This window comes from Cupressus sempervirens, chromosome 8 (genome assembly GCF_028749045.1).
Source record: "Cupressus sempervirens isolate cs-2001-9-10 chromosome 8, ASM2874904v1, whole genome shotgun sequence".
NCBI classification, from domain to species: Eukaryota; Viridiplantae; Streptophyta; class Pinopsida; order Cupressales; family Cupressaceae; genus Cupressus; species Cupressus sempervirens.
This window is the reverse complement of record NC_143125.1, coordinates 215,037,126-215,050,877: the sequence shown is the minus strand read 5'-3', so window position 1 is coordinate 215,050,877 and position 13,752 is coordinate 215,037,126. Positions and strand designations below refer to the sequence as shown.

The 13,752-nt window shown below is 35.4% G+C and overlaps 1 protein-coding gene across 3 annotated transcripts in view; it reads left to right on the top strand.

The window, feature by feature from the left end:
• The window catches only part of LOC149542269 (ribose-phosphate pyrophosphokinase 1), a 170,272-nt gene extending 157,619 nt beyond the window's left edge, over nucleotides 1–12,653 (top strand). For all 3 annotated transcript variants that reach the window (XM_089797256.1, XM_089797255.1, XM_089797257.1), the window contains 2 exons: nucleotides 12,040–12,121; nucleotides 12,208–12,653. In XM_089797256.1, the coding sequence (XP_089653382.1) occupies nucleotides 12,040–12,121; nucleotides 12,208–12,388 (263 nt within the window). In that variant the 3' untranslated portion in view covers nucleotides 12,389–12,653. The remainder of the gene's footprint in view (nucleotides 1–12,039; nucleotides 12,122–12,207) is intronic.
• The last annotated feature ends 1,099 nt before the right edge of the window (nucleotides 12,654–13,752 follow it).

The following is a 13,752-nucleotide window of genomic DNA, read 5'->3' as shown; positions in this document are numbered from 1 at the left end:
GTTATGAATAAAAATTAAGTATTATGTTAACTTGATTTTATTATCAAAATATATAAAATAAAGAGTTGTGTTATAAAATTTATGTTGTTAGTAATAGATATGAGATAAATTTACTAACATCCTAATCAATATTTTTTGGTATTTCTATATGTTCAAATATAGATCATAATATATATAGAAAATGGACGATATACTTTATGTTCAGAGTATACACATTTATCTATATTATATTGGGATGATCTTATAAAATTTTGCAGAATTATTTATTATCCTTGAGTATTATCTCCTATTTCTATATGAGCTGTGTGCCTTGATTTTTTTCTTCTGAGGTTGTTACTACAGGAAGATGGAGATTGAGATTTAGAAGGAGTCTGACATTTCATTAGAGACAACCTTAAAAGAGATAGAGTGGATAGGGGATGTGATTCAATCAATCTTTAGTGATCTCGATCATATTGATTCAGAGGAGTAAACCATGTTGTGATAGAATCTTAAATGATCAATAAATTGTAACAGTCAAGAGGATTATAATTCATGCAACACTGTTATCTTAATAGCCCTACCCTTGTGTACATCATATGAAAGTGGTGACTTAATTTGAATCATCTACGAGAAATGATACTTGACGTATGAGTTATAGAGTCATTCAAGTGGCACAATCATACTCAATCAAGATATTGGCATATTATGGATGAGATTGTGTTTGCTTCTAAATGAATGTTTGGATTGGATAAAAAGAGCAAGTTCGAACTTAAAAAAGAAGTTATCATATTTGATACAAAACAATATAAGAATGAGTGGGAATTTTCCATTGTGAGGGGAATAATAGTCAATGTTCCATTCCCACTTGAACCATACTTAGAAAAGGAGATATTCCATGACCCTCATGGGCAGATAAGTACTTATATCTTTTATATTTATCTATTTATTTATTTGTAATTCTATACATACTACAAGGGTCATTTGCTTTGATCTTTTCCTTTATGTTTGAGGATATTCTTACAGGAAAAGAAGGTTGGTACTTCAATATGCTACCAAATATTGTACAAACTAAATCTAATGATAGTAGTCCCAAAGACCTTGATAATCAAGATGGATAAAGTGTGGTTCTTAATGCAAGTATCTTTGATGATTGAGATTATGAGATCCTTCTACATTAAGAGGGAGTATGACACTTCTTCAAAGGCAATGCTGAAGCTTAGAAGATTGATACTTAGAGGGAGTCTAGAAATCCATGTGGGTGACTGCATGATGTTAATGGGCCTACTCCTACATATATCATGAGAGAGTGATGAGTTTGACAAGCATTCTTGGGAAAAAAGAGTTTCTAAGGAAGTAATAGAGGACTTGACATCCCAGGATCAATATTCAGAGGGAGAAATTTTGAGATGCAATCCCTTATGGATGATATCTTCTCTATGAGGAGAAGTTCTAAAGGGAAATGTTAAATTGAAATATTTCAAAGGTAAAACTTGATATTTTGATTTCAATCTATATCTAATTATATAATTGTTGTTTCAGATATGTAATGAAAGGTGACTATCTTTCATTGGCATTTATAAACATAAGGTAATCATTGTAAGGTGACGATCTTACATATGATAGGCCTACCATCATGGTTCTTTGGATTGGAATCTACCGGACACCATGATAACAAAAAGAAGGTAATCTTTGCAAGGTGACGATTTTACAAATGATAGTCCTGTTATCATGACATCTCTAGATATTGTTTTCGGACAATTAGAGATCATAAGTAACAAATCATATGTGTATCATGAACATCTCTAGACATTGCTTAAGTGCAAGTAGAGATCATGAGTGTGCCATGAACTTCTCTAGACATTGCTTAAGTGCAAGTAGAGACTATGTGTGCTATCTCTAGACATTGCTTAAGTGCAAGTAGAGATTTTATATCCTATCTCTAGACATTGCTCAAGTGCAAGTAGAGATCGTTTATTGTTCATATTGTGTTGCTTATATGATGACCCTGATTTAATTAATGTTTTACTTCTCCCTAGCTAAAGAGGGAGTGTTAATGTTTAGTGTCAGAAGAAGCAAAACATGAATCTCTTATGCTACCACTGCTTGCTATGCATCACAGAGATATAAGCATCTGAATTATTGACAGTGAAGAAAGCATATTGTTGACCAACTTATATTGGTTAGGCTTCATATTATTAGCGACTTTAATGTCTTGCTTGTATCGGGTCTCATACCCCGTGCTTTGCCTTTATCATGTATTGATCATTATCGGGCCCTTGATGTATTATCAGGCGGTGGCTTATAAACTTGTTTTGGGCAGTTATTCTTAACTAACATGCCTCCGAAGAGGCATGTCCCTATGTGGCTCTTGGGCCATGTAGATACATGACTCTTCGGAGTCATGTCTTTCACTGCCTATATATATACTTACTCACTACCGTAGTGAAAAGCATCAATCCAAGGCATCTGAGTACCTGCAGAGAAATATCAATATTGTTTAATATTATTGTTATCACCTTCACCTCGTTTGTTATACAGCGATCCAATGCATCAACCATTGCTGAAGGAGGAAGACTGTCAAAGATTTTGTTGCAAGTCACAGTTAGAAATAAGTACTTTTATTCTGCATAATTTAATTCAGAACTTATCTACAAGCATTATTTTGTAATTGTTTATCTATCAGAGATCCACTACACTTAACAAAGTACATTTATCAATCTCTTGACCTCTTTGTCCAAGGTTGCCTATGATGAAATATTAGGCTCTCTCTTGCTATAGAAGGATACTCATAATTTCAATCATCAAAGATATCTTGCTCCAAGAGTCTCTTATTATCTGACATGATTCATATGTGGTTGAAGGTGCTAGATCCAAGACCACTTTGGAGCTACTATCATAAGGTCAAGTCCTAAACCAAATATTTATATGACCATCTTGATATTTGAACAAAATCCCATTGTAGTCTTCTCCTTCTCATCAGAAGTGCCCCTTGCCTTGACTTTGTTTCATACTCCTAGATGTTATCACCTGCAAAAATGCCTCAACAACATTCCTAATGTACCATTCTTCTCTTCTTGCAAGAACATCCTCAAGGAACGAAGTAAAGAACAAGGAAAATGTAGATTAGAATATCACACAATTTCACAGATATACAAAATAGTCCAATTGATACATATAAAGTAAAACCTAGGACATACCATTCATACCACAATACTATTAGGCAAGGAAATGATTTCTTTATTAATACCAAAAACCAACATGAGTACAATACCAATGTTCCAAATATTTATAGAAGGGTCGGTTAGTTGGAAACCAACCGACGCATTTCCTCACCACCTAACTACCCAACCCGATTAGCTTTAACAAGTACTAAACATAATAGTTACTTTATTCCGACTACAGAAAACTGCTCTTATAGTACATATAGAAATACAAATAAGAGGTTGACTATAAAAATACAAAAAAAAAGATAATATTCAAGATATAATAATCAGAAAATACTTATCTCATTATTTAGGAGCAAAGGCTTATCAAAATCTTTCCTGTTATAAGATTCTCCAATCATGGTCATGTCACCTTGGCAACTTAAGACTAATCTGAAGTCGCTATCATTCTTGTGCTTTCAAGTTAGGATTTGACCTGTTTCTATGAGTGCAACACAATTTCTCTAATGTTGGTGCAAAATGCTGCTCTAATTCTAGAAATGATACTTCAGGTTCCCAAATATAACCACACGAAAGAAATGTCTCTCTTAATGAACTCCACCCATGTGTAGGTAACTCGCCTTGGGAATAACAAACATCCTTATCTTTTCTATTCAGGTTCACACAATCCTTGATATTTTCCCAGTGAATGCAACCTCCTAATAATCTCCATTAGATGCACCGTCAGAAGAAGAGATTGCTTCTTCTGAAGAATTTGTAGAGTTTAGAGCAAAGGTTTAATTTGTATATTATCTGTTATTACTTATTCGATCATAGAAATATCCAAGAATCTGATATTTTCTTGTCACAGTAGGTCACAGCAATGGATTGAGCAATTACAGGCAGCTGAACTGGTATCACGGAAGGCACATATATCTAGCATACATATATAGAAGGATTTCCAAAAACAAAGAAACAAAGTTCATTTGAAATTTGAGGTTGTTTGAACAATGTTTGACAAAATGTCAAACAACTATTTAGTTAAGATATAATTGGAGTTTGCTGAAGTTGTATACAGCTGGGGATATTATAGGAGAAGAGTTTTCCTGTTGCATTTTGATACATTTCCACATCGAGGTCTCTCACTGCAATGTTAGGTACCATCCTCTGTAAGCATTCACTGAAGCCCTCCATGGACTCTCCATTGGGATCTACATATGATGGAGAGAAGTGGTAACAAGGGTTGAGGAAATACCCCACTGCATGAATAGATTGGTGGAGCTGATTGCTCCACCTCCTATCAATAATATCCCATATGGGCTGAAATTTTAGGCTCTCCCCCTTGTACTTATTTCTTACAGTCTCTTTGGCCCTATCTATGGCCTCATAAAGGGACTCCATTGGGGTTTGGTCTCCATCTACCAAGCAGAGAACTCTAACCAAGGGCTTTACAACCTACAATTGAAATGTAGAAAACAATTATTGATCAGAGAGTAGGGTTATAAATTAATAATGAAAGACTTGATTAATAAGTAGAAAAAAAAAAATTTAACTTTTTTGAAGTTTCCAAGTTACCTCCACAATTTATGTAGCTTGATCAAAAATTTGAATGTCAAAGACAATGCGTGTAATACTCTGTCCATCGGCCTTCTTTGAATAACTTGACTGTAGCCATTTTGGACACACAAACATCTACCTCAAAGGATTCATATGAAGAACACTCTGCAACATTAAGAAGTCGTTGCAAATTCTTGTGATTGCGGGTCTAACCAACTCCTTGTCTTTGGTGAAGTCTCTCATCATGCGAAGGACCTAAGGGTGATTGTAGATATATTTGGTTTTCTTTCTTGCTTCCTCTACAACGGGTTTCACCCAATCCAATTTCCCTATATCCCCCAAAAGAAGGTCAACAACATGCTATAAAAACCTTGACTGGCTTCTAGTTTAAATGCTGATGCACAGTTTATGTTTTTTTGAGATTTTAAAATTTTTGAATTCTCCCTTTCTAAAAGTATCAACACCTTCAAAGAATTTATAATGCCAATAAGGACAATTACATTGTAATTGGAAATTAAACCATATTGCACTTTATTCTCTTAAACATTAATCAAATTTACAAATACTAATAAGCACCTGGATTGCAATTGGTTGGCAAGCTATTTATCCAATACCTTGCTCTAAGAGTAATCACAACTCTTAACAATGCAGACCTCACAACAATGAATTAGAATTCAGCCCCAAACACAAGTCATAGATCCTCACCAATTTGCTACAGCCTCCCTCTAGTTGCTGACCACACCCCAAACCAAACTGCAACTCCTTGTATGATTTGGTGGCCTCCACAGTCTGAATAATAAATCATAGACAATTAATTGTTTCCCAGCCACTTGCAATTGTCCTCAAATCACCAAACGCAATGAACTGGATGAGTTGCGTGAGCCACAATTGTCTCAATACAACCCAACAATTCAAACATGTGCCCTGTACTTAGCCGCAAATTACAGAATGTGAAGCAGCTTGTGTATATTGCAAACATAGGTTGACAAGTGGCGAATATACATCCTCAATTGAATGACGCTTTGGTCTCTTGTCACTCTTAGGTGTCACTCTCACAATTACGCTGCCAGACTTTGACTCCTTGCAATGTCAACCCTCAAATCGATCCTTGTTGATCTTCAACAGTAGCACTAATTTTCCTTCACTTGCTCAAACAATAATCTTAGTAGTGGATCCGTCTTAGACACAATAATACAGTAGGAGGAATTTGAACACTTGCAGAGTTCAACAACAGTTGTGATACCAATCTCAGTTCAATACACAATTCTCAGAAACCCTCAACCAGTCAATCATCGAAAGATATGATGATCAAGATTATTCTCCTTAGCCACAGAATTCACAGTAGGAGATGTTGGCCATTTGTATACTTCAGCACAATTGCCAAGAACTTCTCAGCGAGACCCTTATACATCAGCAAGGGCTCACAAGTTAGAAATCATAAAAAGCCACAAAGGCACAAAAAGAAAATATAATTTCGAGTGTGCGTTTCCCAATGAAATGAGCTCTCAGTTATAACCTTTCTTTGGCCAAAGTTTCTTAAAAAACTCCACTTCAAAAATTGTGGAAGTTTCCCAAAAAAACTCAACACTAGAAACTTTCCAACACGCTTTTTAGAAATATCTCTTAAAGTCATTATTATAATAATGTAACTTAATAATAAATAAATAAGAGCTCATGAAATTAATAACCATGTTTATCGCAGGTGACGACCAACTATCAAAGCCACCCACTGCATTGCCAAAATAGCAACTGCCAAAAATAGACCTACTAAATATAGAAAGTCTATAGCTGGACCCCCAAAACACCCTTTCAGCTCACGAGGTTTGCTATAATGAGCTAACTCCATCAATTACGTAGACCTGCCAAAAACGAGGACATTACACACGCGTTGTACAAGGAGACCAAAAGAGTGTGTTATGCTTTTTTTTGTAAGATCCTACCTGCTGCCACATATGGCACTGCATTGTCGATTATGATTTGCACCACATTTTCGGCCCCAAACTCCATCACAACATTCTCTAGCATTAGAGCCAAAGTCTTTGCCATCTTTATCTTGTCCAAGACATCGAAGGATTTAAGAAAGACTACTTGATCCTTGAAAGGAACCAGAAAGTTGATGATGGTTCGGTTTCTTCCATTCGTCCATCCATTTGAAAGAATGGTGTAACCATATTGTTTCCATTGTAATTTTTTCTCTTCAACCGCATATTTACCCCTAGAAGCAACATCTTTTAGCAATCTACAAGAACAAAATAAAAAATGAGATCAAGTACATAACTTTGATTTTAAAAAATTACTTCCAACAAAAATAAGTAAATTGTAAAACTCTAAAAGTAGTAATGTTTAAAACAAGTAAACTAACTTTCCACTCAAGGCTATAGGAGTAGGTGGCTTGTAACCCTTTCTCTCTACCATACAACTAGTCACAAAATTAAGAAAATATGGATGCTACAACATTGAAGGTGATGCTAAAAAACCAAAAACCAGCACATTGAATGTTAAGTTTCTCATGCACATCATGGTTCCATCCAGTACCCTCCAGTGATGGTTGTGCTTGAGGTGTGTTTCTATGCACAAAATAACCATCAATAGAATAGTTTTGTGGTCTACTAGAACCAGCGGATGTGGAAGCTGAGCCCGAGGACTTGCCATGGGTAGGTGTGTTCTATGCGTAGATGCATGGGCCATGAAAAGAGCCCACTATCCCCTCAAGTGTATCTTCTTCATCATCAAGGGTGATTGGGATACCTGGTCACAACCCACATCATGGTATTATGAATCATGGTAATTGTTTTGGTACAATCATTAGTCATGATTAGAAAATAATAAATGGTTCTTAAAAAGGAAACATACCTTGTGATTCGTAAATGGATGCTCTCATGGCCAATATCTCCCTCTCCCTTTTCAACTTCTCTTGGGCACTAAGAAAAGCAATTATCTTCCTTTTTGTTTCCTTCGTAGTCACATCAGAAATCGTTGTGTCACCCTTTTATATATCAAGAAGGTGGTACTTCAAACAAGATATGCCTCCATGAACTTGTTTTTCGCATTTTATGCATATGATATTATTATACTTCGTTCCTTCAAAGCCATATTTCCATGCAGAGTCTCTAGCCCCTTTAGGCTGCATGCCTGTGAATCCAGATCAAAATGCTACGGGGCCACTAGGAGATGCTGCATTTTACCCAGTTGTAGAAGAAGCCATCTTTTCCATTAAATGTAAAATCAACCTACATGTACAAAATAAGCCACAAATTTAGAAATTTAATAAACATATTTAGAAACAAATTATATTAGATTAAAACTTCAAGTAAGTTTAAACACAAGTTGCAAATTCAAAGAATAAAACGAAAAAATGTATTAGGTTTTGAAATTATTGAGAAAAAAATGTTTCTTTTTGGAAAAATTTGTAATGTTCCAAAGGTGAACTCAGCCTGAAGGTGATCTCGTCCTAAAGACAATTGTCCGTGCTACATAGCCTCATGGTGGAGTTGCCCGTGCTACACGGCCTCAGGGTGGAGTTATCTGTGCTACACAGCCTCAATTACCCGTGCTGCACGACCTCTGTTGCCTATGCTACATGGCCTCAATTGTCTATGCTACACGACCTTAGTTTCTAGTGCTACACGACTGATACGATGATACTCAGGTAGTTCGTACAATTCAAATCAGGAAGACAATATGGCCGTACAACCTAAGGGTGATGAGAGAGGTGTCTGTAGGGTTGGTTTGAGGTGATCGTATAACACAGGGAGTCGTACAATATTGGTTGAGGTGTCAGTACGGTCTGAAAATGAAGCCGTATGGTGAAGTCTATGAGTTGTATGGATGGGTACGGAAGTTGCAGAGGGCCGTCAGGGTGATGGATTGAGTTACATTCTGAGATGTCGAAACAAGGTGAATATATTCGCCAGAAATGCCAACTAATGCTAGTACCAAAATATAAATCCAATCATAGATATATAGATATATGTATTTGCAAACAAAGATGATGCGCAAAATTGCCAGATCCGAGCAAGTAATACAGAGACGGAGTAGGTTGAGGGTTGGATCTCATCGAAACCAAATTAGCCAAGTAGGGAAGATCATTCACTTCCGAAATGGCGAACAACAGAGAACTCAAAGCAGGAATTCGCAGTACAAAATAAAATAATCCAAATCGCATAACTACTACCTACATGCCATGCTTAAATACCCTTCAGATGAACTTTGAAGGGTTTACAAGGATAGTCGTCAACAACACCTACGAAACAATTAAAATGAAAATGGGTTCAAAACATACTAAATCAATCGGAACCGCGAAACAAATACAAGTATTATTAACTTGGGCCCCATATTAGTTAATTAAAGTAACAAATTAAAGGTCATTTTATTATACTCTTTAGATTATGGGACCGATTAATTAATTAATTAATTAAATTATTACATTAAAATTTGGCGACATGACAAAATTGCAAAAATATGGTTTTAGATCTTTGTTTTTACACTCTAAAACATGTTAGAGAACATTATATCTTCAATCATAAGCAAGCATCTACTGTAATTATTTTGAGAACATAATAAAGGATTATCTTTTGGGTTTGGTTGGGTTTTTCCCTCGAGTAGGATGGTTTTCCCAAGATAAATGTTTGTGTCCTCTGTTATCTTGTGTTCAAATTTCAGTTGATTGCATTTTATGTATTTTGGTTCATAACATTAACATTGCATACATTTAAGAGTAAAATTAGTAATGATTTCCACCTTAGTAATTGTCTGAAAACCAAGGCACTATGCTTGTATTTAATTAACCATCTTAACTAAGTTAGATGCAAGATATGCAAGTATGGCAAGGAAAAAAGATTTTTAACTCAAAACAACAAAAAATTAAGAAATGTACTTGTGAATCTGGATTTGCTTGAAAAGAGTTTCGAATCCACTCCAAATCCCTCGGCAATTGCTCTAAATCACTAGCAAACACCTATTTTCTCCTCCCATATCTTTCTCACACACCCAACAAGCTCAACGCTGCGAAAAGGAAAGGATGAACTCGTTTCTGGGCATCACAGTCTTTTTACTGGTAACTCATGCGCTGCCTGCAAGAACTTAAGCACTTCTTGCGAGAAGTTGTCGATATCTCACTGAGAAAATGACATTCTCTTGCGGCGAGAAGTTTGTTTTCTCTGCCCTGGAATGCCGTGAGAAAAGGATGGAGTTTCTCGCCGTGGCTAGAATCTCGCAAGAGGCCGAGATATCACCACTATTTTGGCGAGAATTTGAACTATGGCTATTGCATTCACTAACTGGCTTCACATGACACAATTTTGTAATCAATGTTTATTCAAGAATCAAATTTAGTAGGAAACACCTTTTTTATGGTTTTTAAAACTCATTTGAGACATTTTAGAATTGAAGTTTGCAAAAAAAAAGTCTCCAAAGAAATTTTAGTATTTTATAAGCTGTTCAGTTTTTGCCAAGTCAAAAAAATTGAGCTTTTAGATCATTTTCTGAGTCTGCATCAATGAACAATGTGTGTACTATTGATGACAAGTTCTACCAGGTGCCTTTAGGGTTGTGAATTTGTGATAGTTTGCCTTTCTTATTCCAGTTGAAGAAGCCGTTGTGGATTTAAAATTAGCCATGTTTGAGGCTCAACTTTCCCAAGATTTTTGCACATTTTGTGGCAGTACATTTCATTGTGAAACTCATAATTTATGATTAAGTTGTTCTCTCTAAACAAGGGAAGCATCAACACAAATGCTTTTCTTTCTCCATAGTTTAATCATGAATTTGGAAAACTGTATGTGATATTGCACAATCTACTGTTTTGTTCTCTACTTATGAGCAAGGTATACAATTTTTTTTGGGGGTGGATGATTGGGTTATGCAAAATGACTTTGTGATGATTTGTTAATTTGGTTGTATCTCACCATGTCTTATTTCCTTGTTGCCTTGCGGGTACTCTTACTCAAATGGAGCATCAAGATGAAGTTTTTCATCTATACTGCCATCATGAGTTTGGAAAACCTTGTTTTTCTTTAGCAGAAGGCAAAATGCATATATTTATATATATATATATATATTGATAATAATGTAGAGATATACATAATAGAAGGCTCTTTTAACCAGATAACATTCTTTTGAAGATTTGAAAACGACAAAATGTCGATAGTAAACTAATTGTAACCTATCAATATCGAAGAGGATAAGTTGATAAGGCTAATACGAAATCATTAACAAGGTATTGCATTTCCAAATAAACCAAGGAAATGACCCAATGAACCCACTAAATTCAAAAATAAACTAACTCAACCAACAATTTTACTCCTCATGAGTTTGGTAAACCTTACATGATATTCCCTAAGCTATCGTTTAGTGCTCAATATGGAATGTAACTTTCTTTTTGTGATGGATGATTTAGTTGTGTAAAATGGCTTTGTAATGTTTTGTCAGTTTGGTTGAATTTGGCTATGTATTTTTAACTTGCTGGTTTGTGGATAGTTATAAGTAATAAATTGTTAGTAGTTGTCGATGGTTTTGTTCTGCTTGAATATCATTGGGTACTTCAAGTAGGCTTCTCATAGGCAGGGAAAGTAATCTGATCCTTGGCTGATCATCATGGTGTACTTTTTTTATAATAATTTATTTTGAATCACATGTTACTCTGTTTGGTATACATTGTTATTTCTGTTTATTATATCAAGCAATATTCCTATCAGATATAGAAGTAGACATACTAGAATTGGATGGCAAAATTTATTGTATTTGAAAGATTAAAAAGCAATTGAAAGACTGCATCCATGAGAGTTTTCAAGTTCTTAATGATTAGTATTTGTTGGCTTCCTTATCAAATAGATTATGTATTTGACTCGTGAAGAGTTTCAGATCGAAAATGTCACTGAAATATACAAGGCATGGAGCATAAGATTTGCATGGCATTGTTCACATATGAATGGTTTACTAATATTTTGTGTACTTTGAAAGGGCGGTGTCCTACTTGTGAAATTGGTTACTGGAAATTTCTGAGTTTCTATACATTTTGGTTGTTCAACTATATCTTATTAATAAATGGATAAGCTGGCTTGACAACCGTAGGTTTTTGTTTGAGTCATATAGGAATTTTGTATCTTTGCTTGTATGCTAATGAAATTCTCACATTACTGTATAGGACAACCGAATGGAACAATATTATGAAATTCCTGTTCACACTTAAGTCTTCTATAAGTTGGTAAATTTCTCTGGGTGCGTTTACAAGTGCAATATAATTTCACAGCCAGTTCTGTGGGAGTTATGTCTTTCCGTTGTCATATTGTCACTGATTAAATGCGTACTGTACTGCTTTTTAGGATATGGCAACACTAAATGAGAAATTCTGTTGAAGGTACAATAACCAGTGGAGCTGCTCTTCTTCACCAAGAAGGAGCTCGAGAAGTTTATGCATGTTCAACTCATGCTGTATTCAGGTTAGTATTTACTAATTGCAAATCAATTAAATCTTTTTGGTTTTGGTGACAATTGTTAGTTAAAATACTATTGTTGGACCTTGTAGCCCACCTGCAATAAAACTACTCTCGGGAGGACTCTTTCAAGAAGTTATTATCACAAATACAATTCCTGTTAAGGATGAAAATTACTTTCCTCAGCTTACAATTCTGTCAGTAGCTAATCTTTTGGGAGAAACCATATGGAGAGTTTATGATGATGGATCTGTGAGCAGCATATTTCATTGATTAGAATTCTTGTATACGTGGAGAAGCATTTCAAGTATATAATGTAGCCAAATTACCATTGTATATTTTCCCGTGCTCGCTTGTCTCCTATTGTTTCGCACTGGTAGTTCAAAGCTCAGGCACATTCTTTATGCAATTACCTTCTTTTCTCCCAAGAGTCTTCAAATTAATTCTCCATGATGTCATAGAAAGATATTGAGTTTAAATGATTGCTAAGCGGAGTGGCCATGCCAATAATGCAGCTAATGTCAATTTTGTTTCTTTAGTCTGGACCGGTGAGAGTAAGTCTTCACAATTTCTACCTTTTCTTTTTTACTAAAGGAGTTGTTTGTGGGTTTAAAGAGCTGGTGGCATGAACATTCTGCATTTTAGTTACCTTATGGTATATGAAATATCTTACTAAGCACAAAGAACCAAAACTGTAATTATTATTGCTATGAATTTGAAAGGACGATATGTACATCTTGAATTAGGTTGGAGGATAGGTGGTGCAATGGGTATCGTAACTTTGTGCCATATAGAAATTGTTTGTAATTTTTTAGTGGTTTGGTTTTATGCTATGCTCCATAGAGTTTCTGGGATGGGTACGTTTTAGGGGACAGGGACGTGTTTCCGGTACGGGGATGGGTCAAAGCCAAAATTTAGGGGACGGGACCTTAGGGGACGGCGATTAAAAACATAGGAGATTTTTTTATATAGAGAGACAAAATTCAAGTATGCATATCATAACATTGATAAACCATTCACCATAGACATTTTTGAAGATCAATGCATGGAAAATTATCTAATGACAAATATTAAGTACCTCCATTATAACATATCACATACATATGTAGTAAAATCAAAATGCCTAAAGTCTCCAAGTATTATATATGAAATTGGAATGGAATAAAGAGAAGTGCAACTAATATAGTAAGTAGTAAATAGAAATACTAAATACAATCTTTCCTCACTGTTGCTATTGTTGTTGCTCTATGTTTTTTTTTTTCTCTTAGCAAGTACATCATAACTTAAAATGAGTAGAAGAGTTAGTGTTTAGTGTTTTAATGAACAAATATGGTTTGCACATTTTTATTATGTCTTTAAGACAACTACGGACTTGTACAAAAAGTAAAATTTATTGTTTTGCCTTTACCTGACTAGCTGGAAAAAAAGGGACAGCTAGATGTTTTGGGGACGGCTAGGGGATGGCAAAGCTGTCCGTGGGACTGCTGGCCATGCTGTCCCCGGTACTTCTGGCTGTCCCCAAGTTTCCTACTCAATTTTTTTGCCATTTCGGGGATGTTTCCGAATTTGGTAAAAGGGGGACAGCTTTGAGGACGGCAAAAATCCATCCCCGCTTTGTCCCTGGGATAGGTACGAGC